This window comes from Staurois parvus, unplaced genomic scaffold (genome assembly GCF_062004578.1).
Source record: "Staurois parvus isolate SC_StPar_1 unplaced genomic scaffold, SC_StPar_1.0 ptg000965l, whole genome shotgun sequence".
Lineage (NCBI taxonomy): Eukaryota > Metazoa > Chordata > Amphibia > Anura > Ranidae > Staurois > Staurois parvus.
This window is the reverse complement of record NW_028318761.1, coordinates 799901-826098: the sequence shown is the minus strand read 5'-3', so window position 1 is coordinate 826098 and position 26198 is coordinate 799901. Positions and strand designations below refer to the sequence as shown.

At 44.3% G+C, this 26198-nt stretch overlaps 1 protein-coding gene across 1 annotated transcript in view; it reads left to right on the top strand.

Annotated features, from left to right (window-relative positions):
* The first annotated feature begins 2045 nt into the window (after positions 1 to 2045).
* The window catches only part of LOC149441617 (uncharacterized), a 109199-nt gene continuing 85046 nt past the window's right edge, over positions 2046 to 26198 (top strand). Inside the window, exon 1 of the mRNA XM_089657114.1 lies at positions 2046 to 2949. Coding sequence (XP_089513240.1) covers positions 2056 to 2949 — 894 coding nt within the window. The 5' untranslated portion in view covers positions 2046 to 2055. The remainder of the gene's footprint in view (positions 2950 to 26198) is intronic.

Here is a 26198-nt window from a genome sequence, read left to right as displayed (position 1 = left end):
ATGGGTCTTAAGTAGTTCAGGTTGAAGGGGTCCAGGGAGGGCTTTTTAAGTATGGAAGTGATGTGCACATGCTTTATAGGGGAGGGGAAGGCACCAGTAGAGAGGGAAAGATTGAAGATGTGAGTGAGGGAGCATAGGATGGAAGAAGAGGGTGACCGTAGTAGTTGTGAGGGGACAGGATCCAGGGGGCAGGTGGTGAGACGGGCTTCTGAGAAAACCTTAGTGACCTCTTCAGTAGTAGCAAGACCTGACTGGAGAGGTGAAGAGGATTCTGGGAGGTCACATGACATCACTCTTATCTCTGTTAATAAAACACAGACCTGACCGGAGAGGTGAGGAGGATTCTGGGAGGTCACATGACATCACTCTTATCTCTATTAATAAAACACAGACCTGACCGGAGAGGTGAAGAGGATTCTGGGAGGTCACATGACGTCACTCTTATCTCTATTAATAAAACACAGACCTGACCGGAGAGATGAGGAGGATTCTGGGAGGTCACATGACGTCACTCTCATCTCTATTAATAACACACAGACCTGACCGGAGAGGTGAGGAGGATTCTGGGAGGTCACATGACATCACTCATCTCTATTAATAAAACACAGACCTGACTGGAGAGGTGAGGAGGATTCTGGGAGGTCACATGACATCACTCTCATCTCTATTAATAAAACACAGACCTGACCGGAGAGGTGAGGAGGATTCTGGGATTCTAACATGATATTCCTATTGGTTCCTCAATACAGAGATTTCCTCTTCTGAAGTCAGGTGATCATATGACCATCACAGTGCCTCCATGTGACTCCCTAAACCCTGAGAGACACAACATGCAAAAGATTCTAGAAGTCACCAAGAAGATGATGGAGCTGCTGACAGGAGAGGTGAGCGGTGCCGGGAATTCTGGGACATTCTCCAGTAACAGACAAGGGATGTGTCTGGATGGTGACTGTATCATTGTGTGTGTCAGGTTCCTATAAGGTGTCAGGGTGTCACTGTCTATTTCTCCATGGAGGAGTGGGAGTATTTAGAAGGACACAAGGATCTCTACAAGGACGTCATGATGGACAATCAGCCGCCCCTCACATCACCGGGTAAGAGGAGACTTTATTGTAAAGGAGAGAGCAGTACGGAGGATCCACCTAGATCCCCCATCATCTGATAAACACATAGAAACAATGGATTCAGTCAGTGTGTGTGTTTCCTACAGATGGATCCAGTCATGGGAACCCACCAGAGAGATGTCCCCGTCCTCTGTATTCCCGGGATTCCACACAGGAAGGTCACACCATCCCTCACCATCATCAGGTAGATGAGGAACAATCACTGATAGTATCATTAGGATCTGTACATTATCTGCATTGTTACCATTGATGTCATTTTTATTCTATATTCAGAGTGGAAACCTGAGAGATCCTAAAGTTGAGGTTAAAGAAGAGATAAAAGAGGAGGAGGATGAGGATGGGGGGATGGAGGAGTCAGAGCTTCTAAGAGAACACAAAGATCTGTACCAGGACACCATGGTGGAGTCATCCAGCTACAGAAACCCACCAGAGAGATGTCCCCGTCCTCTGTATTCCCGGGATTCCACACAGGAAGGTCACACCATCCGTCATTGTTACAAGGTTGGTGGGATGGAGAATCTAGAACATGGACTCATAGAGACAATGTGTGGATATTTTATGTGAGTTTATATTTTACAGATGATATTTTCTCTCATTTCCTTGATTTAGAGTGGAGATCCAATCGATATAGAATTTGAGGTGAAAGCAGAAGAAGAAGAGGCGTATGTGAGGGATGATCAGCAGTCTATGGAGGAGGATGCAATAACGGGGACATTTATAGAGGAGGACACTCCTACAGAGATCAGCACAGGTGGGTCATGAACACTAAATCCATTCCTCCACCCATACTGCTCACTGATTGGTCCAGAGTAGGGCGGGGACTGGGTGATATCAGCCTGTAATTCCCTGGTCACTTTCCTGAGCTGGTTTGGGGGGAACCAATCAGCTCCTGTCTAGTAATCCTCTTTGTATTTTAGTCCATGGCCGGGAGATGAGGAAAACCTCCGAGGATTGTCTGACTTTGTCTCCAGACTGGAAAGTAGAAGATGAGGACATCACACAGTATAGTCCAGGAGAAAACCCGGCTCCCTCCAATGTCCATCCGGCACCACCCAGTGTAGATGGACCATTGGATTCCTTGTATCCTGAGGAACCTCAGACTGTGCGGGACTGTTCCGGCCTTCCAACAGGGAAGAGCTTCTCCTGTACTGAGTGCGGAAAATGTTTCCATCATAAATCCCGCCTTAATGAGCATAAAAGATCTCACACAGGAGAGAAGCCGTATTCCTGTCCTAAGTGTGAGAAATGCTTTTCAAATAATTCCAATCTTGAAATACATCAGAGGCTTCACACAGGCGAGAAGCCATATTCCTGTCCTGAGTGCGGGAAATGTTTTTCAATGAAGTCCCATCTTAATAGACATCAGAGATCTCACACAGGGGAAAAACCATATTCCTGTCTTGAGTGCGGGAAATGTTTTCCAAGGAAGTCACATCTTTACACACATCAGAGATCTCACACGGGGGAGAAGCCATATTCCTGTCCTGAGTGTAGGAAATGTTTTTCAGACAAGTCCAGTCTTTACAAACATCAGAGATCTCATACGGGTGAGAAGCCATATTCCTGTTCTGAGTGTGGGAAATGTTTTTCAGACACATCCAATCTTTACAGACATCAGAGCTCTCACACGGGGGAAAAGCCAGTTTTTTGTTCTGAGTGCGGGAAATGTTTTTCACAAAAGTCCAATTTTTACAGACATCAGAGATCTCACACAGGGGAGAAGCCACATTCCTGTCCTGAGTGCGGGAAATGTTTTTCAGACACATCCAATCTTGCCAGACATCAGAGATCTCACATGGTGGAGAAGCCACTTTCCTGTCCTGAGTGAGGGAAATGTTCCTCACTGATTTCCTGTCTTCCTGTACATCAGGGGCCCCACACAACCCTGGAGGTGTATTAGTGCCTTGAGTGCGGGAAATGTCTTTTAGATGAATGTTGCTGGACATCCCAGCTCTCATGTGGGGAAGAAGCACACCCTGATATACACCTCAGATATACTCCATGGCTGATCTTCATCATGGAAGAAACAGTTGATAAGGAGATCAGAGGTCCCCATAGACATGGATGAAGTGTGGGACTGGGTTGGCTTTTCGTTGAATAAAGTTTGTGGTGTAGAGACTTAGAGGTTTATTTTTTGAAAAATAAATCAATGAATATGACCAGCACTCACACAGCCATGACCAATATTGTGATTATTTTAGTTCATACAGGGATTTCCTATGATCATTGGCTCCATCTAGTGGCCATAATGTGGTATTGAACTATTTTTCCTGATTGAGGTATTTTGGAAGTAATACATCATTATGGCCACTAGAGGGAGCTGATGATTATAGGAAGTACTGTGTTTAGGATCTGTCAGGGCTGGACACATGCTTGTCACTCTCACCCATCCTTGTTTTTGACCCCTTAGTTTACTATGTCAGGCGTGGTTTTATAGAAATCCCTGAGATCACACTCATGCATGTATGAGCACAGCAGACATTGAAGGACATAAAATAAATAACAGGCTTAAACCAACCAATGATTTAAAACCCAAAATATAGCAAACGACCTTTAGATGGCGATAATTTAATAGCAATTTGCGCCACTTGTTCCTAAAGCAGGGGTCTCCAAAATGCGGCCCGTGGGCCGGATGTGGCCCTTTGCTTTGCTTTTATCTGGCCATTGGGGCTCTTTTCCTTCCATTGATATGAAACACTATTCCTTCCCTTGACACCAATGATTGGACGCTTTTCTTTCCACTGATACCAACGATTGGGATGCTGTTTCTTTCACTGACACCAATGATGGGACGCTATTTCTTTCACTGACACCAATGATGGGGCACTATTCCTCCCGCTGATTCCAATGACGGGGCAATATTCCTCCCACTGACACCAATGATGGGGCACTATTCCTCCCACTGATACCAATGATGGGGCACTATTCCTCCCACTAATACCAATGATGGGACACTATTCCTCCCACTGATACCAATGATGGGGCACTATTCCTCTCACTGACACCAATGATGGGGCACTATTCCTCCCACTGACACCAATGATGGGGCACTATTCCTCCCACTGACACCAATGATGGGGCACTATTCCTCCACTGACACCAATGATGGGGCACTATTCCTCTCACTGATACCAGTGATGAGGCACTATTCCTCCCACTGACACCAATGATGTGGCACTATTCCTCTCACTGACACCAATGATGGGGCACTATTCCTCCAACTGACACCAATGATGGGGCACTATTCCTCCCACTGACACCAATGATGTATCACTATTCCTCCCACTGACACCAATGATGGGACACTATTCCTCCCACTGATACCAATGATGGGGCACTATTCCTCTCACTGACACCAATGATGGGGCACTATTCCTCCCACTGACACCAATGATGGGGCACTATTCCTCCCACTGACACCAATGATGGGGCACTATTCCTCCACTGACACCAATGATGGGGCACTATTCCTCTCACTGATACCAGTGATGAGGCACTATTCCTCCCACTGACACCAATGATGTGGCACTATTCCTCTCACTGACACCAATGATGGGGCACTATTCCTCCAACTGACACCAATGATGGGGCACTATTCCTCCCACTGACACCAATGATGTATCACTATTCCTCCCACTGACACCAATGATGGGTCACTATTCCTCCCACTGATACCTGTGATGGGGCACTATTCATCCCAATGACACCAGCGACAGGGCACTGTTCCTCCCACTGATACCAGAAATGGGGAACTAATTATCCCACTGACACCAATGATGGGGCACTGTTCTTCCCATTGAAACCAGCGATGGGTCACTGTTCCTTCCACTGATACCTGTGATAGGGCACTGTTCCTCCCACTGACACCAGCAACAGGGCACTGTTCCTCCCACTGACACCAGCAACAGGGCACTGTTCCTCCCATTGACACCAGTGATGGATCACTGTTCCTTCCACTGACACCAGTGATGGGGCACTGTTCCTCCCACTGATACCAGAAATGAGGAACTAATTATCCCACTGACAACAATGATGGGGCACTGTTCCTCCCACTGACATCAATGATTGGGTACTATTCCTCCCACTGATTCCAACAACGGGGCACTGTTCCTCCCACTGACACCTGCAATGGGGCACTATTCCTCCCACTGACACCTGCGATAGGGCACTGTTCCTCCCACTGACATCTGCAATGGGGCACTGATCCTCCCAATGACACCTGCAATGGGGCACTGCTCCTTCCACTGACACCAGTGACGGGGCACTGTTCCTTCCTCTGACACCTGCAATGGGGCACTGTTACTCCCATTGACACCAGCAACGGGGCACTGTTCTCCCACTGATACCTGTGATGGGGCACTGCTTCTCCCACTGACACCAACATCAGGGCACTCTTCCTCCCAATGACACCAGCAATAGGTTACTGTTCCTTCCACTGACACCAGTGATGGGGCACTGTTCCTCCCACTGATACCAGAAATGGGGAACTTTTTATCCCACTGACACCAATGATGGGGTCGTGTTCCTCCCACTGAAACCTGCGATGGGGCCTTGTTCCTCCCACTGAAACCTGCGATGGGGCCTTGTTCCTCCCACTGACACCAGCGACAGGGCACTGTTCCTCCCATTGACACCAGTGATGGGCCACTGTTCCTCCTACTGACACCAGCATTACGGCACTGTTCCTTCCACTGACACCAGTGATGGGGCACTGTTCCCTCACTGATACCAGAAATGGGGATACTAATTATCCCATTGACACCAATGATGGGGTCCTGTTCCTCCCACTGACACCTACGATGGGGCCCTGTTCCTCCCACTGAGAACAGCAACGGAGCACTGTTGCTACCATTGACACAAGTGATGGGTCACTGACACCAGCGATGCAGCACTGTTCCACTGACACCTGTGATGGGGCACTGTTCCTGCAACTAATACCAGAAATGGGTAACTTATTATCCCACTGACACCAGAGATGGGGCACTGTTCCTCCCACTGATACCAGAAATGGGGAGCTAATTATCCCACTGACACCAATGATGGGGCACTGTTCTTCCCACTGACCACCAAGTTGAGGGTATTGTTTACTCCCACTCAGGACATTTTCCACTGGCCACAATCTGGCCCCCCTAAAGATTGAAGGGCAATAAACTGGCCCTTTGTTTGAAACTTTGGAGACCTCTGGTCTAAAGTCTACATTTTACATTTTAAATAATTGGAAAAATATTCAGCCAGCACAGCAAATATAACAAATTACCTGGTCCTGGAAGATTGGGTCACCTCCCCAAAACAGAACCATGTGAGAAACAACAGATCCAGGGAAAGCGACCAGGGAAAGAAATGCGGCCCCAAAACAGAACCATGTGAGAAACAACAGATCCAGGGAAAGAAATGCGGCCCCAAAACAGAACCATGTGAGAAACAGATCCAGGGAAAGCGACCAGGAAAAGAAATGTGGCCCCAAAACAGAACCATGTGACAAACAAAAGATCCAGGGAAAGCGACCAGGGAAAGAAATGTGGCCCCAAAACAGAACCATGTGAGAAACAACAGATCCAGGGAAAGCAACCAGGGAAAGAAATGTGGCCCCAAAACAGAACCATGTGAGAAACAACAGATCCAGGGAAAGCAACCAGGGAAAGAAATGTGGCCCCAAAACAGAACCATGTGAGAAACAACAGATCCAGGGAAAGCAACCAGGAAAGAAATGTGGCCCCAAAACAGAACCATGTGAGAAACAACAGATCCAGGGAAAGCAACCAGGGAAAGAAATGTGGCCCCAAAACAGAACCATGTGAGAAACAACATATCCAGGGAAAGCAACCAGGGAAAGAAATGTGGCCCCAAAACAGAACCATGTGAGAAACAACAGATCCAGGGAAAGCAACCAGGGAAAGAAATGTGGCCCCAAAACAGAACCATGTGAGAAACAACAGATCCAGGGAAAGCAACCAGGGAAAGAAATGTGGCCCCAAAACAGAACCATGTGAGAAACAACAGATCCAGGGAAAGCAACCAGGAAAGAAATGTGGCCCCAAAACAGAACCATGTGAGAAACAACAGATCCAGGGAAAGCAACCAGGAAAGAAATGTGGCCCCAAAACAGAACCATGTGACAAACAAAAGATCCAGGGAAAGCAACCAGGGAAAGAAATGTGGCCCCAAAACAGAACCATGTGAGAAACAACAGATCCAGGGAAAGCAACCAGGGAAAGAAATGTGGCCCCAAAACAGAACCATGTGAGAAACAACAGATCCAGGGAAAGCAACCAGGGAAAGAAATGTGGCCCCAAAACAGAACCATGTGAGAAACAACAGATCCAGGGAAAGCAACCAGGAAAGAAATGTGGCCCCAAAACAGAACCATGTGAGAAACAACAGATCCAGGGAAAACAATCAGTGAAAGAAATGTGGCCCCAAAACAGAACCATGTGAAAAACAACAGATCCAGGGAAAACAGCCAGGGAAAGAAATGTGGCCCCAAAACAGAACCATGTGAAAAACAACAGATCCAGGGAAAACAACCAGGGAAAGAAATGTGGACCCAAAACAGAACCATGTGAAAAACAACAGATCCAGGGAAAACAACCAGGGAAAGACACGCAGACAGGCACAATACAACCCATCCAAATACAGAAGGAAATGTAACCTGGCGAGGGAGGATGGAGACCTGGATGGAGCATCATAGGGTGGTCACCATCTATACAGGAGGTAGTTATGCAGCTGACCTTTATCATGTCCTAGTACAGACATACAATGGTGATCCCTCCGAGACGGCATAGAGATCTAGAAGATACAAGTATAAGGCCAGACCAGCACAGGATGCAGAGCTTTTTGCAGGTTAATGGAACATGACTATAACAGTTGTGGGACTGCAGGTGGTTACTTTCCTAATTCAGTCGCTGGTGAGATGTTTATGGAAATATGGAAGTTGCTTATTGTAGCAGAAAGACATTGAGAGATGTATAGCTTCTGATGTGGAGAGGGCGGAGTCAATGAAAGCGTTCCACCTGGAGGTGAAGCGTGGTTCTGAGATATGGTGGAAGAGTTGAGAGTCCAACTTCTCCCTGTAAAGTAGGGTTCTTCGTTTTCTTTTGACATCTGTTATGGTCGGAGCAAAAGGAGTTGTCCATTTCTTCAGGATTGCTCCACATGCCACTAGCAGACAGATTAAAATCCAGCATGAGCCAGGACGTGTGGCAGTCCTAAACCTTGATGCTTGGAGCATGAGACTTTCATACCCAAAGGGAGCAGGAGGGGGTCCTTAGGGAAGAGGTGCTGTGTTCTTACAATTAAATTGACCACCTGAATCCCAGAAAGCTGCTTTTGGGTGACAGCCACAGGCAATGGGCTAGCGTTGGTCTAGGCGTGCCACAAAGAGGGCATAGAGCAGCTTGTGGACTGGATTTGAAGGTGAGAAAAGGAATATATGGGTCAGCACAGTGGCCAAATGGTTAGCATTTCTGCCTGGCAGCACTAGGGTCATTGGTTCAAATCCCAGCCATGGCACCACCTCCCTGGAGCTTGCATGTTCTCCCTGTGCCTGCGTGGGTTTCCTCCGGGTACTTCAGCTTTCTCCCACATTCCAAAGACATGCTGGTAGGTTAATTGAATCCTGTCTATAATTGGCCCTAGAAATGCATGAATGTGAGCTGAGACCTTAGATTGTACACCCCATGAGGGTTAGGGACTGACATGAATGTACAATATATTTGTAAAGTGCTGTGTAAATTGGCAGTACCTCTGATACATAAATAAATGGTCTATGCTAATTGAACTGAGATCTGTGCCATGTTTCATTGGTGATCAGATGAGTGATTCTGTTCTACCCATTTAGCAGTTTATCCATGAGAGATTCACATGGAAAGTCCTTGTCCCCATTAATTGCTGAGGACGAGCTGAATGGTTTCATCCATTGTAAATTAAGAGGTTTGTACATATCCAAGACAGAATATTGTTTGGGGGCGATGAGGCGGCTGGTCAAGAAAAGCTGGAATCTCTGTACTTTATCGTAGCAGCAGGTGTTGGCATAGCTGGTGCATTGCCGAAGCTGGAAGAGATGGTGTGGTGGGAGGATAATTGGGTATATAGATTCAGGTATATAGTGCCTGCTATATATACAATACTCTTTTTGAAATTTATGTATTGAGACTACCTGGCTTCCCACCTATATATGCACTACTGAACAAGCATTAAGGACCTGATCTTATTTCAAGTTGACGTGAGTCCTCTTGATCTTCACTGATGGTAATACATATTTTTATTTTGTCGTTTTTTATTATTCAGGGATTCTGCTTGATGTGTATGATCTATATAATTTTTTATATATATCTCTAGAATCACTTGTTACTGTGGACTTTGTTTCACTTGGGGTGGTTACCCAGGAAGTCTCTACATTCATCATACTGGTATGACAGCCAAGTTACTGAGAAGGTAATGAAAGTACTAATTTATCTCTGGATGGGGCAGCTATGGTGTGATCTATGTGCTATTTAAGACCATATCTTTTTTGTTCCAGTTTCCACTTACCAGGAAGCTATCCTACATATCCTGGCCTATACTAAGAATACGTCTGAAGAATTTATGGCTAAATCTAAATACAAGTTTGAATTATATGGAAACCTAGGATCATATAGCTAGATAATACTCCATTGCCTCACATGGTTCCCTATGTGCCTAAATCACCCAGAAATGGGGACGCCAAGTGCTTTTAAATGATTTTATTTTGTCTGATATGTTCACCGTGCTTATGTTTAACCTCCCCATGATCTATGTGATCAAATAAAGTACTCTTTGTAACTATTGAACCTACATTACTCCGCGTGGATCTTTAAGTAACCTCTTTTCTCTAGGCGGTGCTGCTCTTGTCACACTACCACATTGTCTACTGTGGTGGGAGGATAAACCTGCCATGATATCATTAAAGGTCTGAGGGTTACCAGACTAAAGATCAAACAGTTGAGAGAGTGATATCAGCCCATTGGCCTTCCATACAGAGAAGGCTGCATGTTGCATTCCCGAAGGAAACATTGGGTTGTCAGAAAAAAATGAATTGCAGTTGTAGTAGTCCACAGACCCGATTCATCATATGCTGTGTTCTCTGCTGCCATGGCCAGGCATAGATATTTGTATATAATGCGATTTATGCATTTCAATGACAATACACTCTGTCATCCTTGAGGTGACCCTGAATTTGACCGGCTCCACAAAATTTGGCCACTCACAAATCACCTTAACCAAAAATGTGCAGATGTCTATACTCCCCAGCAAAACATCTGCGTTGATGAGTCCCTCATTAATTTTTCTGGCCACTTTGCATTCAAACAATTTCTCACCAGCAAGCGTGGCAGATATGGGGTCAGACCTGTATATCAGACCTGTGATTTGGGGGGATGGTGCCATCCTGGTATTTCAGGGCCTCCAAAACTGTGATAGGTAGTGAGGTAGTGAAATGAGGAAGTTACGCACCTTCAGGCTTTCAAAGTGGTCATTGGATTTCAGGCTCCTGTATGTGGCTAGGCTCCCAAAAAGTCTCACACATGTGGTATCCCCATACTCGGTAGAAGTAGCGGAATGCATTGCGGGGTGTAATTCCACATATACCCATGGCTTGTGTGAGCAATATGTCATTTAAGTGACAATTTTGTGTAAAAAAAAAACTTGTGTAAAAAAGGCATTGCACCAAAGAGGATTGCACAAAGAGTTCCACATTCATATGATTGGTGTTTTGGTGTCCAGGAATTCTGGTCAGTTTCTATCATTGCACCATGGAGAGTATTCTTCCCATCCACACTGCAGTGTAGTATGATGGCTGTAGGATGGAGGATAGGAAGTGTCGGTCTCGGGAGGAGAAATAAAGCACAGCGGATCATAGGTACAGATCTATCGAATTTGGACACAGCTATGCCAGCAGACTAAAAAAGAGAGCAAATGGCATAGTGATCCATCCCGGTTACAGTGTGTTTGTATCTATGATAAATGACAGGCTAAACCCACCTGGAGACTTTCTCCACACCTGGAGTGTGCTGAGTTCTTGGAGAACGTCTACACAGTGTTTCCAGATTGGCTTTATCACCCCAACGAGCTCGCTCCAGTTCATGGATGTCATCATTATGTTTGGAGGATCTCACCAGTCAGGAGCCTTTCCTGTCATCCTACATGTTCCCTTATTAAGTGTTCTTGCATGGCAAGACCACCTAGAAAAGCTACAATTTCTGGGGAAATTGTGTGAAGTGTTCTGGCCTCCAACACTAACCAAGTGATTGATGAAATGTAAGCAGTGCACATGGCAAGCTTGATGGAGTGAGAAATGCATTTCAACTTTTATTTTGCAGCTCACACTCTAGCTTTGGTCACTCTGCTGGCTGCTGACACACCTGGGTTGCTATGGCAACTCACTCTAGTGCAAGCTCAGAGGAACTTTTATAAACAAACTGCTCCAACTTGCTCACTTCACTGGCGTTTGCCATCTTCAAACGGTTGTAGTTTTAAAAGTTTAAATTCTGCACCAAAGAGCTTTATATTGTGAGAATCACAAGACCCAGACCTACATTTTGATGCATAGTATGTCTCTGAAATATGAAAAATGAAGGCACAGTCGCAGTTTAGAAATTGAAAAAAGAATAATTAACGAGCGCTTGGAGATGTATAAAAAGCTGCTGGCATGAAAGGCACAAACCTCAAACCTTCACACTAAGACAATATCGCATGCAGCGCTATAAAAAGTATAAAATAACATATGCAGTAATAGGTGGTGAACTACTAGTGCTTAGTAGTGATTTATAAGTGTCCACATAGTATAATGCAGTAGTCTCAATAAACTGTGCAGGACGTGATGAACTCCGTGCTGTGAAGTGTTTAATACTATGCACTCACCAGAAAGCGCATAAAAAGCGCATTTGAGTTGTCAGACCACTCCTGGTCCCAGAAAAGTTGAACCTGTATGGATCATCTGGCAAGCTGTCACTCTGTCACTTCTTGGCCAGCAGGGGGATTCCCGACATCCAGAAACCCTTATAGGGCTAATCCAGGTTCCTTAACCAGGGCACTCATATGAAGTATCCACCTTAAAAGAGGGGGGGCTTGACCAGAAAGCCCACCCCAAAAAATACTGATAGTGTAGTATGTTCCAAAAAGGTTCTTTATTGAAGATAATGTAAACACAGGTCACTCACAGGATTTCCCAGATTCAAAGATGGCCGCCGGCCTCCACGAGGTACGGAACGGCGTGACGTCACCGGCTAGGCTCCACTCTGACGCGTTTCGTGCGGACGAGCACGTTATCAAAGGGAGCGAGCACTAGCCGGACAAACCTATATATACTGTTCCACGCGCATGCGCGGTGGAACAAAAAAGCCGGTGACGCCATTTTGGCCTGCTCGCGCATGCGCAAAGCATGCGATAGCGGCCATTTTCTTGGTTATCACGGCTCAGGGTAGGCGACTGTTATGCATTGCAGAAGATCTCTCTCACCTTGCCTGTCATAACAACGACAGGTATAACGGGGGCGGCAGACAGTGAATATAACCGCATATACTGACCGTAGGGAATGTAATATGTATTATTAGACTGTCCCTAACTCTCTTCCAATCGAGTTTGGTAGGGGTACAGTTGAATTCACTGGGTAAAGGCTAATTTAATAGCACCTATTGCACTGCCCTAAATATATATTTAAATAAGGCCAGACATCAATCGAATTCAACGAAAAATTAATACCTGCTAAAAAAACAATGCCTAAAAACACCCCCCTGAGCCTTGATGTTTTATATTACACATATTACATATACATGGAGTAAAAACTATAAAAGATACATGAAAAGTATATAAACATGTAAAAATATGCAAGTAGTGTAAATTGAAGTTAAAACATTGTAAAAATGATTAAAACCATATCAACTTGTATCAATAAAACAATTAATGTCAAGGTCTACATTCAAGCCTTGAGGGAAAAAAGACTGTAACTCATAAATCCACTTAGTTTCCAGTTTGGAAACCGATCTCTTTTTATAGGTGCCCCTCCAATATGGTTTCACGATATCTATCGCAGCAAATTTTAGGCATTTGGGATTATTGTTATGGCACAACCTGTAGTGTAAAGATAGTGAGTGGTCCTTGAAACCCTTTTTAATATTTTTTAGGTGCTCACGCAGTCTGTCCCGTAACCTTCTTGTAGTCCTCCCCACATATTGTTTCCCACAGCCGCACTCTAATAGGTAAACAACATATGTGCTATTACAGGTGATGGTACTTTTAATTTCATAGGTTCTGTTGGTAATATTAGAGGCAAAAGTCTTCACCGGTCTTTTATGTGTGCCATTGTTAACACACATCATGCACCTGTTACATGGATAAAAGCCTTTATGCCCAAAATTAAAGGTTACATTTTTTGGGGGGTTCACAATGTTGGGGGCTAGAGACAACCTAAGTGGTGGTGCTCTCCGGAAAATAATCTCCGGGCGGTTAGGTAATTCTTTTCCCAATATTGGGTCATTCAAAAGAACTACTTAGGTTGTCTTACTTACCACCACTTAGGTTGTCTCTAGCCCCCAACATTGTGAACCCCCCAAAAAATGTAACCTTTAATTTTGGGCATAAAGGCTTTTATCCATGTAACAGGTGCATGATGTGTGTTAACAATGGCACACATAAAAGACCGGTGAAGACTTTTGCCTCTAATATTACCAACAGAACCTATGAAATTAAAAGTACCATCACCTGTAATAGCACATATGTTGTTTACCTATTAGAGTGCGGCTGTGGGAAACAATATGTGGGGAGGACTACAAGAAGGTTACGGGACAGACTGCGTGAGCACCTAAAAAAAATTAAAAAGGGTTTCAAGGACCACTCACTATCTTTACACTACAGGTTGTGCCATAACAATAATCCCAAATGCCTAAAATTTGCTGCGATAGATATCGTGAAACCATATTGGAGGGGCACCTATAAAAAGAGATCGGTTTCCAAACTGGAAACTAAGTGGATTTATGAGTTACAGTCTTTTTTCCCTCAAGGCTTGAATGTAGACCTTGACATTAATTGTTTTATTGATACAAGTTGATATGGTTTTAATCATTTTTACAATGTTTTAACTTCAATTTACACTACTTGCATATTTTTACATGTTTATATACTTTTCATGTATCTTTTATAGTTTTTACTCCATGTATATGTAATATGTGTAATATAAAACATCAAGGCTCAGGGGGGTGTTTTTAGGCATTGTTTTTTTAGCAGGTATTAATTTTTCGTTGAATTCGATTGATGTCTGGCCTTATTTAAATATATATTTAGGGCAGTGCAATAGGTGCTATTAAATTAGCCTTTACCCAGTGAATTCAACTGTACCCCTACCAAACTCGATTGGAAGAGAGTTAGGGACAGTCTAATAATACATATTACATTCCCTATGGTCAGTATATGCGGTTATATTCACTGTCTGCCGCCCCCGTTATACCTGTCGTTGTTATGACAGGGCAGGTGAGAGAGATCTTCTGCAATGCATAACAGTCGCCTACCCTGAGCCGTGATAACCAAGAAAATGGCCGCTATCGCATGCTTTGCGCATGCGCGAGCAGGCCAAAATGGCGTCACCGGCTTTTTTGTTCCACCGCGCATGCGCGTGGAACAGTATATATAGGTTTGTCCGGCTAGTGCTCGCTCCCTTTGATAACGTGCTCGTCCGCACGAAACGCGTCAGAGTGGAGCCTAGCCGGTGACGTCACGCCGTTCCGTACCTCGTGGAGGCCGGCGGCCATCTTTGAATCTGGGAAATCCTGTGAGTGACCTGTGTTTACATTATCTTCAATAAAGAACCTTTTTGGAACATACTACACTATCAGTATTTTTTGGGGTGGGCTTTCTGGTCAAGCCCCCCCTCTCTTAAGGTGGATACTTCATATGAGTGCCCTGGTTAAGGAACCTGGATTAGCCCTATAAGGGTTTCTGGATGTCGGGAATCCCCCTGCTGGCCAAGAAGTGACAGAGTGACAGCTTGCCAGATGATCCATACAGGTTCAACTTTTCTGGGACCAGGAGTGGTCTGACAACTCAAATGCGCTTTTTATGCGCTTTCTGGTGAGTGCATAGTATTAAACACTTCACAGCACGGAGTTCATCACGTCCTGCACAGTTTATTGAGACTACTGCATTATACTATGTGGACACTTATAAATCACTACTAAGCACTAGTAGTTCACCACCTATTACTGCATATGTTATTTTATACTTTTTATAGCGCTGCATGCGATATTGTCGCAGTTTAGAAATTGCCCTTCAAATTTGAGGTGGCTAGAGTGGAGTTTCAAGGAATGTCAATGGGCGGCGTGAGTTGCAAACAAATGGTCATATTGTGAAAACTATCAGGACTATTGCTTAGCTGTGGACATTTGTAGTGGCAGCAGGGTTAGCTGAACGTTTTAATATAAGATTTGTGTAGGTGGGCTTGAAAATGAGGGAGTGATGGCAGTTTACAAATCATGTCCTGATTTTTCAGCTCACACTCTAGTTTTGAACATTCCGCCATTCATTCCTATGGGAAAATGTCACCACAAAAATGGCGATATTTCATGAACCATTCGGGGAAACGTTCCACAAAGTAATAGCCCACCAATCGGGAACAATCCGCACGTTTCTGTATATTACTGTCTATGTCGTGTAAGAACTGTGGGAGGAGTTAGGGGGGTAAATGTGGCTATAATAATAAGAATATATATGTGAGATAACAGGAAGTGGTCGCCATGCAGGAACACTTAACTAGCAAATTGCATGTTTGCTCTGGGAGCAACAAGACTCTCCAATATAACCAATCCCTCTTTGCTTTGGGAGCAATGATCTGCAGCCAGGTAACCACGGCAACAAGACTCTCCAATATAGCCAACTCCTCTTTGCTTTGGGAGCAATGATCTGCAGACAGGAAACCATAGCAACAAGACTCTCCAATATATCCAACTCCTCTTTGCTTTGGGAGCAATGATCTGCAGACAGGAAACCACGGCAACAAGACTCTCCAATATATCCAACCCCTTTGCTTTGGGAGCAATGATCTGCAGACAGGAAACCACGGCAACAAGACTCTCCAATATATCCAGCTCCTCCTACATAGGCTCAAAGGGAAGAGAAACCAAGCAGGCGATAGTGTAATACTGTATATCTGGTTTATTTATATTAAAACATATCTGAACCACTCACATGGTAAGGTGTCATAGCCGACATCAGCATGAACCGCATAAACATTAAACCCTCTAAAAAGCTGGAGCTGCTTACAGAACGTAGGGACATCAGTCCAAAGCTCTATCCTACGCGTTTCGTCACTCGATGTCTTCATGGAGCAGAAGGATGAACGTCACTACATACACAAGCCAGCAATTTATACCCCGCTCACCCGAGGACAAATTACCAGAACAATTCATATACAATTACAATATTAAGACAAACAGCCTCAATTCCATACTAATCTGATGCAATTATAAAATAACATAAACAACTCGATATGGGCAATATTTCATCTAATAATATTTTAAAGGGCCAATAACCTTAAAAAGGAACTCTACGTTCCAAAAACACCATATATTATGAAAAGAGAAGGAAAGCAGAGTACAAATACCCTCAATTACTTACAAGTATACATTCCTTCTTACAATGATCATTATAAAATGACAAACGATATTAATAATTCAGTAAATATGGCCACTTTTGTGAGTAGATTTCATTCAATACATTTACCATTTGCTTACTGTGGGAATGCACAAGGTTGGTGCGCTTTGGTTTTTGTTCTTCACTACTAATTGGTCTTGTAGCGTGGAAATCAGGTTAGAGTTCTGGTTCACGCGTTTCACAGCCCCATCCATTTTGGTTTCTATAGCGTCCAATCCTTCTCCTATAGTTTGTATATCACTTTTGATGTTTGTGGTTATCATGGCACAAGTTTTAGAGTTCCTGCTGCAGTATGGTGGAGAATCTGGCTCTAAGCACTTCATGTCCTGAATATGGAGCAGGTTGTGCTGGGGGGGTGGTTATATGGATCTATTCTGCCTCAAGACTAGTTCAGTTCATTCAGCCATGTATCTGTCCATGGAGGACCCTGGGAAGGCTGCACTACCAATACCCCCCGGGTGATCCAGGATATGGAGAGAATTGTCATTGTTCACCTGGTGACGTCTGCTGGGGCTCATCCTGGGACGGAGGAAAATGGGTCTCCGAGTGTGTCCTCCTGAGAAGATGTCTGTGATGGAGGTGAGGGATGCTGCAGTGGTGGTGTTGTGGTGGTTTATGTAAGGATATATTATTTATAATCTGTTTTTGTAGTACATTTTTGTAATGATATACAGTGAACTTTTAAACTTAAATGTCCTGAATTTCACCCCTTGGTTTCAGCATCAACATTTCCTCTGTGTAGGGAAAAAAAATCTCTGTTTGCCTAGCCCTTGTATCGGACTCATGGTAAACAATTGTTAATGCTTTCACCCTTGGTGAACAATAGTAGATAGTAATAGTTTCAGAGGTTTGTTGGTTCATCACACTCTACAGGTTTTGGTTAAGCTTTCAAACAGTTGAGTTCCCGTCTCATTATTGTTGAAATGTTTACAAGTCAGAGTCCTATGTGTTTGACTTTCTGTAGATGCATTCTTCTCACTTCCATATACAAATAGTCCTTGTGGACAGTTTAAACAATCCCATTGTCTTGGAAAAGTCTTAATTCCCTGTTCTCTTCAGTTCTTTAACTAGAATTCTTGAAGGTTTAACCAAGACAAAATTAACTCTTAACATCCGGTTCTGCTGAGCTGTTTGCTATATAACATTATGTCTTGATAAAAGTCATATTTTTGACATGATTCCAAAAGCCCACAACAAAATCCCCCTTTGTTTTTGGGGTACAGGCACGTGTATAGGGGTGTCTGTATCGAAAAACATGAGTGAGGCTTTTGGCTAGGGTGATTGTTCGTCTTCTCCGGTGAAGGGAATGAAATAATAAAAAAAAAAATTTCCGATGATAAAATGGCAGCGGTCATGCTGGTTGTTCCTCAACTTGACTCGGCGTCTTTAGATGGACACTTCCGATGACGATCCTGGTCTTGTGATGAGGCCGGCCTGGCCTGACACATCCACCTTGGGGTCCATGGGTCCTCCGCACGACAGGTCTCTTAGACGGTCTCCTAGGCGGGTCTTTTCCTCTGGACTGGCCCTTGGTGGCCTGGGACATCAGGTTATCGTCTCCGGATCGATCTCTGGCATCTGGTCTTTCCCACAGGACATTATAGCTTCCTTCTAGGGTCCGGTCATTGACACCTCCGATCGCCGGTCTGGTCATAGTCTGGGCCTTCCTTCCTAAATTATTAAAATGAACAGTTTGAGTAATGGATATACATAAAATTATGTTACTGGATCCTGTAAGGCAAAAGATGAATTATATGTTTAAAGGAAATTTAATAATGATCTCAATATCTCCAGATAGGAATTGGTGGGTTCAGTCTTCCAACAACTGCAATTGAGACTTCGGATGGCAAGCACGTAATTGATTGATGTGCACCCATCTATCACTGATTTCACCATACCGGGTAACCTGCAATTTATATGCGACCGGAGAGATTTTATCAATGATAGAGAACGGACCTTTCCAAGATGGAAGGAATTTCCGTTCCTTGATCTGGTCTCTTGCAAAGTTGTATAGATAGACCTTGTCACCAATCTCATATTCCTTCTTGGAGGTTTTGAGATCATAGTATGTCTTAGCACTAGTTGCAGCTCTTTCCAAATTTCGCTGGGCAAAGGCAAAAGCATATTGCAGATGTTTACGTAAATCCTCTATGTACTGGTGGGTGGTGGTAGCATTGATCAAATTTTGATCTGTAGTGCGATACAATAAGTGCTGGGGCAGTACCATCCGTCTACCTGTCATCAGTTCAAAAGATGACATTTTTGTAACTGTATTCGGAGTAGCCCTCAACGCCATCAGGACCAGCGGAAGTTTAACATCCCAGTCCTTGCCTGTTTCCTTAACAAATTTCTTAAGGACGTTAACGATGGTCTGATTGTATCGTTCTACACCACCACTAGAGGCTGGCCGATAGGCGATATGCAATTTCCTTTTAACCCCCAAAATTTTCCACAATTTGGCCATCACTTCGCTAGTGAAGTGCGATCCTCTATCAGACTCTATCCTCTGAGGTAAACCAAAACGAGAAAATACATGATTTATTAGCAATGCAGCACATGTCTCGGAGCTATTATTTGGTGCTGGTATACATTCGACATACTTGGTGAATAAACATGTAACTGTTAACATATACCGATTTCCTCGTGAAGATTTTGTTACTGGCCCAATAAAATCCATCTGAAGGTCTGACCAAGGCATACATATCCCCCTCTTCTGGAGAGGTGCTCTGTGAGTTGGCTTGGTAGGTTGAAATTGGGGACATATTAGGCAACCTTGGCAGTATTCCTTCACATCACGTAACATATGAGGCCAGTAGGCATAATCCCGCAGGATCTCATACGTGATCTTCTCTCCACGATGACCGGAAGTGGGAGCATCATGGGCATGCTGTAGCATCAAACCTCTAAATTTAAGTGGGACGACCCATTGTTGTACGCCACCCTTTGAGGTTCGTATCAACAATCCCTGGTATAAAGAGAATTGGGATTTGGATTTCATTAAGATACGTAAATCCTCCTTCCCACTATATACTTCCTTATTTATGGGATTTTGGTTGGGATCTTCTATATGACTATAAAACAAGCCAATTATTGGGTCTTCTTTTTGGGCAGTAATTAAATCCTCACTAGGAGAATCGTGACTCCACTGTAATGCATTCGGATCACCAGCTGTTCTGGCCTGTTGCCTGGTGACAGCTTCAACCTGTACGGTACCTAAAAATTGATCAATGTCTAACAGTTCACCGGTGATTGCCCCTTCCTTGGCTAGAGAATCGGCCAGATCGTTCCCTTCTTTCTCGGCACCTAGAACCTTGGAGTGGCCTTTGGTCTTCTTGAAGTGCAGGGTGAGATCATTGAACCTTACCAGTTCATCGATGTGACAAAAGAGCTTACCATGTTTCACGGGTTTGTGATTACTCTTGTTCATGTTGTTTCGCTTCCACCTAGGAAAATACTCCACAAAACTATTCCTGACATAATTGGAATCGGTTATGATGGCACACTCTCTGATGTTGAACTCTATAGCCATCTCAACTGCTCTAAGAATTGCAGTAAGTTCAGCAACCTGACTGCTTTTTGGTCCAAGTTTGTATCCCACAGAAATTGGGGTGACACCTTGGGTCCAAACGATTCCAATACCTGCCACTAGTTGGAGCTGTTCCCCATCCTTGTGATGAAAAGCACAACCATCCACATATACACACGGCAGCTGTTTACAGTATTCTTCATCATAAACCTTGTAGGGAGAGAACAGTTGTTCTTCCAGAAAGTCAGTGTCCGGGCCTTCCATAGCAGGCGTAGTTGCGGAACAATCATGGAGCTCGGCTAGGCCCTGGGCTACTGGACTTTCCTTGTTCTGTTTGTACCGAATTTCAAGAGGCCACCCTTGCAAAGACAACGTCCAAGCAGTGATGCGGCTATTAGACACATTTCCTCCCTTGATACGTTCACTCTTTAAATACTGTAAAGGCTGGTGTGCCGTTTCAACAATGATTCTCTCTCCCTGAATGTAACTGCGGAAATTCTGTAATGCCCACACGGTGGACAATAGAGCTTTTTCACAGTCACTGAACTTTACTTCAACCGGGGACAAAGTTTTACTGGCATAGGCAATCACCTTACTGACATCATCACGTTTCTGGTAAAGAACAGAACTCATACTTACCTGCGTAAACCCTGTCTCTAGATAGAAATTTTTACCCCCTTCGGGATATCCGAGACACGGGGCTTGTGTGAGACGTTCCTTTAATTCCTTCATGGCGTCCTCCTGTTTCTTACCCCACGACCATTCGACATCCTTCTTCAGTAGGTGAAGCAGTGGCTTGCTTATCTCGGCGTAATTATCAATAAACTTACGCGAGTAGTTTACCATACCTAGGAAGGATCTCAATTCTTTAAGGTTAATAGGGACTTTACAATTCAGAACCGCCTCAACTTTCTTCTTTTGTGGGTTCAAACCTTCAGCAGTAACTTCATGGCCTAGGAAGTTTACCTTCGTGCGACACCACTGGGCTTTTTGTAAGGACAGTTTTACTCCTGCTGCTTTTAATTGGCCCAGGACGTGCCGAAGTTCTGTAATGTGTTTGGCCATATCAGTACTTTTGATCAGGATATCGTCCACATATGCCAACGTCCCCCTTTCGAAGGCGTCTGGCATGGCCTTGTGCATGAACACAGCAAATTCATGTCCGGAATTTATGAATCCGAAAGGCATTCGTACCCAACAATATTGTCGATTCCCAAAACTGAAGGCCAGTTTGTATTGGTCTCCCTCACTCACCTTTATGGTCCAATACCCCTGTGCACAATCCAAAGCTGTGAAAACTTGGGATCCTTGGAGCTGGGCGAGACACTGGTCTATGTATGGGACAGGCCATCCTGACATGTACACACGTTTGTTCAGCTGACGGAGATCAGCGCATAAACGCCATTGTCCATTGGGTTTTAAAATACCCAGGATCGGGTGGTTGTAGGAGCTGTGGATGGGCCTAATTATACCCCTTTCATGTAACTTCCTGATAATCTCAGCTAGAGATTCATAGGAAGCTAATGGTAACCTATACTGTCTTACAAATACTGGTGGGGCATCTGGATCTGTTTGGATCCTAGCGATGTGTAGGTCAGTAGTCCCACAATCGTAAGAATCCTTGGCAAAGATCTCTTGGAATTCAAGGAGAAGCTCTCGGAGCAATTGTCGGTCGAGATCACTGGCACACGCGTCGGCGAGGGCCACCATCTCTTCCACTAACTCCTTGAGTCCAGGAAAGCTTTCCGGCTGACCTATCTCATATGCCTCTTCAAGTTTCGTGGTGAGGTCATTGGGTATGTGATGTGTGTGTGTGTTCTCCTGCCATCCAGGTTCTTTGGGGTACTCTTGTTCTTTGATTGGGTGATCAAAGACAATTGATGTCTCTTCGATTCGACAGGTGCCATCTTTAGAATCGAATGGATAAATGGACTCTATGGTGAAAATACCCTCTGGTAATGAATGGAATGTTTGTTCAATTAATTGTTCCTCCGACAAATATTCATCGGGGATGAGTCCAATCACCTGGTTAGTAACCCCAAAGGTATAATATTCAGTCTCTACCGCTAGACCAATAAGGGTCTCTTTGGGTAAGACGATGTCCTGATTGGACAGATTATGTACGTAAATGTACATCGGGGATTGATGTGTGTTGACTAGGGGCGTGTGTGTAATGTTCAGTCCCTCCCCCTGCATTTTATGGGAGAGGCATACTAATGCATCTGACCCCTTCAGTCTATGTCCCTTTTTAACTTGGATGGGGAGTATGAAATTATTTATGCCCTTAGGAATTGTAATCTTTTGGGCTACCTGGACTTCAACAGCATAAGACATCTGTTGCTGGGATTTTAAAGCTAAGTCCAGATTTTGGTATTTTTCGGGGTCCCCCTTTAGTCGACTCCATAAACAGTCATTAATTAGGTCGACTTGCATTGCAAAGCGATGTAATATATCGTTGCCAAAATAAATTTTAGTTTGGGGATTATCCAAGACTAGGAACACATGGGTGGCTGTTTTGTTTCCTACAGTGATGTTTAATAGACACCTAGCCATTGAATTGTGATCATCAGAGTCATCAAGGGAGTCTGAAATCCAATGACGCTGAGGTGTGGAGAAACGGATCATTTCCATTTCGGTCAGGTGTTTTATCAACCCATGGCTTACAAAGCTGTGTTCCTGTCTCAAATCTAGTTTGGCATATTTTGACCTATTAAGACCATTTATCCGGATGGGGATAAACAAGTCGCTGTTAACCCTTTCAATACCTGTCAAGAATTGGGTATGATCTCCCCCTTTTCTTGGTTTATCCTCCTGATGAAAAGATATCGTAAGGATGTCATCTTGGAGGGAAATATCTTTTATTTTATCTTGGGGAATTCTAAAAATGTGTTCCTCATCTCTTCTGATAGGGTTATGGTCATCAGGTTTGATAACCGTTACATCAGGAAGTTGGCTGTTCCTGAAATGGATTTCTAATGATCCAGGCCTTTCTTCCACCAGGTGGCAGTGTTGTCGGGAATGGGGAGTTTTAAGTTTCCCATATTTAATTGGGGTATTTACCTGTGACCACAGGACTTGGTTCACACAGTCAACTATGGTGTTCAGCCTTTTTAGGAAGTCCATCCCAATTATCATGTGGTGCTGTGATATGCTAGCAATGATGACGGGGTGTCTCAGTTCCTTATTACCCAGTTTCAGTTTAAGCCAGGCGGTACCCGTGACTTGTAACGGGTCTCCACCTACACCAATCAATGAGCTGTCAAAGCTTTTAAGTCTCGGCTTGGTGAGCATGACATTCGCCACTTTGTCAAAATGTTCCTGTGACATGATGGTTGCTTGGGATCCAGTGTCTATTAAGCCGACAATAGGAAGATCACTGGCATCCTGCACCTGTACTGTGGCATAATATCTCCCATCAGATTCAGTCAGCTCACACATGAAATTGGTGTGGTTGAAGATCTGTGGGCCCTTCAATGACCTATGACTAGCTCTTATCTCACCGCATGTGGTGGACACATTACCCTTATCCTCCCTGGTGGGATTCTTGGACTGTCTCAAGACAGAAGCACAACTAGAAGTTGGTGCTCCGTCTGGCTTGTCAATCCCGACGACTTCCGATGCCGCGACTATATTAGGGGCAATAGATGGACACTGAAAAACAGGAGAATCATTAATAACCAACAACTGGTCCCCCTTTGCCTGAGAACTAGATTCTCTATTAGTAGGCGTGTCAGGGACGGGGCACACATCTCCTGTCATTTGACTCAGTGTCCTCCCCTGTTGGTTTAAGGCTTGGTTGCCTGTTAATTCTGTGACCCTTGGTTGGTCACAGGAGCTGCTCCTAAAAAAGGATTGGATGGAAATTGAGTGACAAGCCTGTCCATTTGTTCAGCCATTTTGCTGACCTGTGCCTCTATTTGTCCAATACGCTCAGAGGAGTCATTCTGTTGATTCTCCCTTTTCCTATACTTGCGCTTGTATTTTGGACGAGACTGGTAATGAGACTCAGAGTCAGAACTACTGCTCTGATCCCGACGCCATTGTTCTCTCTGAGGTTTTGGGGTCTCCCTGTTATTAAAGGGAGCCTGGGGTACTGTATCCCCCCTTTGAGCTTGAGGGTGTTCTTGGCGTGGAGGAAATCTTTGGAAGTTGGAGTTCTTATTAAAATTGGGGTTCTTATTATAATTATGGTTCCTGTTGAAATTGGGGTTCCCATAAAAATTCCCATGTTGGTTTTGGCGAGGATAATAGAACCTCTGAGGATACCATTGCCTCCTTTGATTTTCATCACTGTACTGGCCCTTACCATACTTTTTATTCTTCTCACTTCCACTACCGTAGTTCCCTGGCTTTTGTCTATCCTTTCTCACCCACTGGTTTTGGGGTGCAAAGTTATGGACCTCCTTCACTTGCTGGGTTTGAGGTACAAATCTAGGGGAACCATTGGTTTTACCCCCACGGACTACTTCCGCATATGATTTCTTCTCTGCCTGCACATTTGGATTTGGAGGGGAAACGGTAGTGGCTGCTACTATCTTGGGGCTATTTTTAGGTTCTCTTTTTATCCCGCCCTCACTGGACTGTTGGATCGAGAATAAATAGTCACTCTCTCTCACCAACCAATCAAGAGAGCATCCCTTTCTGTAATCCTTTGCAAGTCCCAATTTTATGTAAGCAGGTAATGCTTCATAGAATAGTGTCTTGAATTCTGGCTGGTTAGGATTGGGATCCTTTTCAGCCAGGAAATAGGCATTTCTGAGGACAGCCAGAAATTCTGCAGGGCTTTGGTGAGGACCACACTTTAAATTGTAGGCCGCAGCCTTGGCAGAGGTTACAGTTTTATAAGGCCCAAATTCCATGTGGCACTTATGTTTAACCTCTCTCCAAGACTGATTGGAATAGGCCCTCAAGGTCTCAAAGAATTGCCGGTATTTCTCCTCAAACACCCATGGCAGCAATTCTATTTTGGTGTGGTCATCTCTAATGCCCAGAATCTCTAACGTCTGTTCATATGTTTTCATGTGTTCGGTGATTTCAAGGGACCCTTTCTTAGAAAACATAGGAACAGTGTCCTTCAGGAACTTAATGACCTTTGGGGTGTCATATCTCCTGAATGACCCCTGGGATTTCCCTTCCTGCCTATATGAAACCTCATATTTTTCTTCAGAGCGCTCTGGAGTGTATCTTGAAAGCCTAGGAGGTGACCTATATTCTGACCCTGACTCACTATCAGATACTTCGCTGTGATGCGGGTATCTCCGCTCATCAGCCTCTGGCTTGACTGGGTTGGTCCGTCTTTGGACCCCAGAATTTATTTGGGCCGTCAACCTTATAATCTGCTCCTCCAGAGTTTTCTGCTCAGATTTTATCAAGGTAAGTTCTGACTGGTCATGCTTATCCCCTGGGTGAACTTTAATTTTGACAGGAGATAACCTCTCTGATCTGAAGTACTCCACCTCATCTTTCAAGTCCTGATACTTCTTTTCAAGTTGTTTTAATTCCTGAAAGTTTCTTTCATACAGGTCCTGAGCACTTCGAAAGTCTCCGACCAATCTATCATAATGTTTCTCGGATTCGTCTAAACGAATACCGGCATGACCAAGCTTCCCTTTCAAAGACTCAATGTCCTGATTTTTGCTTTCTAACAAGAGGCGGGCCTCTGACAACTCTTCCCTTAGAATCCTGGTCTGCTGGGCAGCTCCAGCGGTCATGAACCATAACATGGGCCAAGCTTCTAGGAGAAGTCTGTCACGGCCTCTATCACTTTCTGCTCCAGCAAATGCCATTAAAAACCCAACAACCTGGCCCTTTTGGTTAAACAGGTCCTCAAAGGTGCCCATGGCCTGCTCTTTCTCTTCATCCACAAATTCATTATTGCTATCCCCCAAATTCAA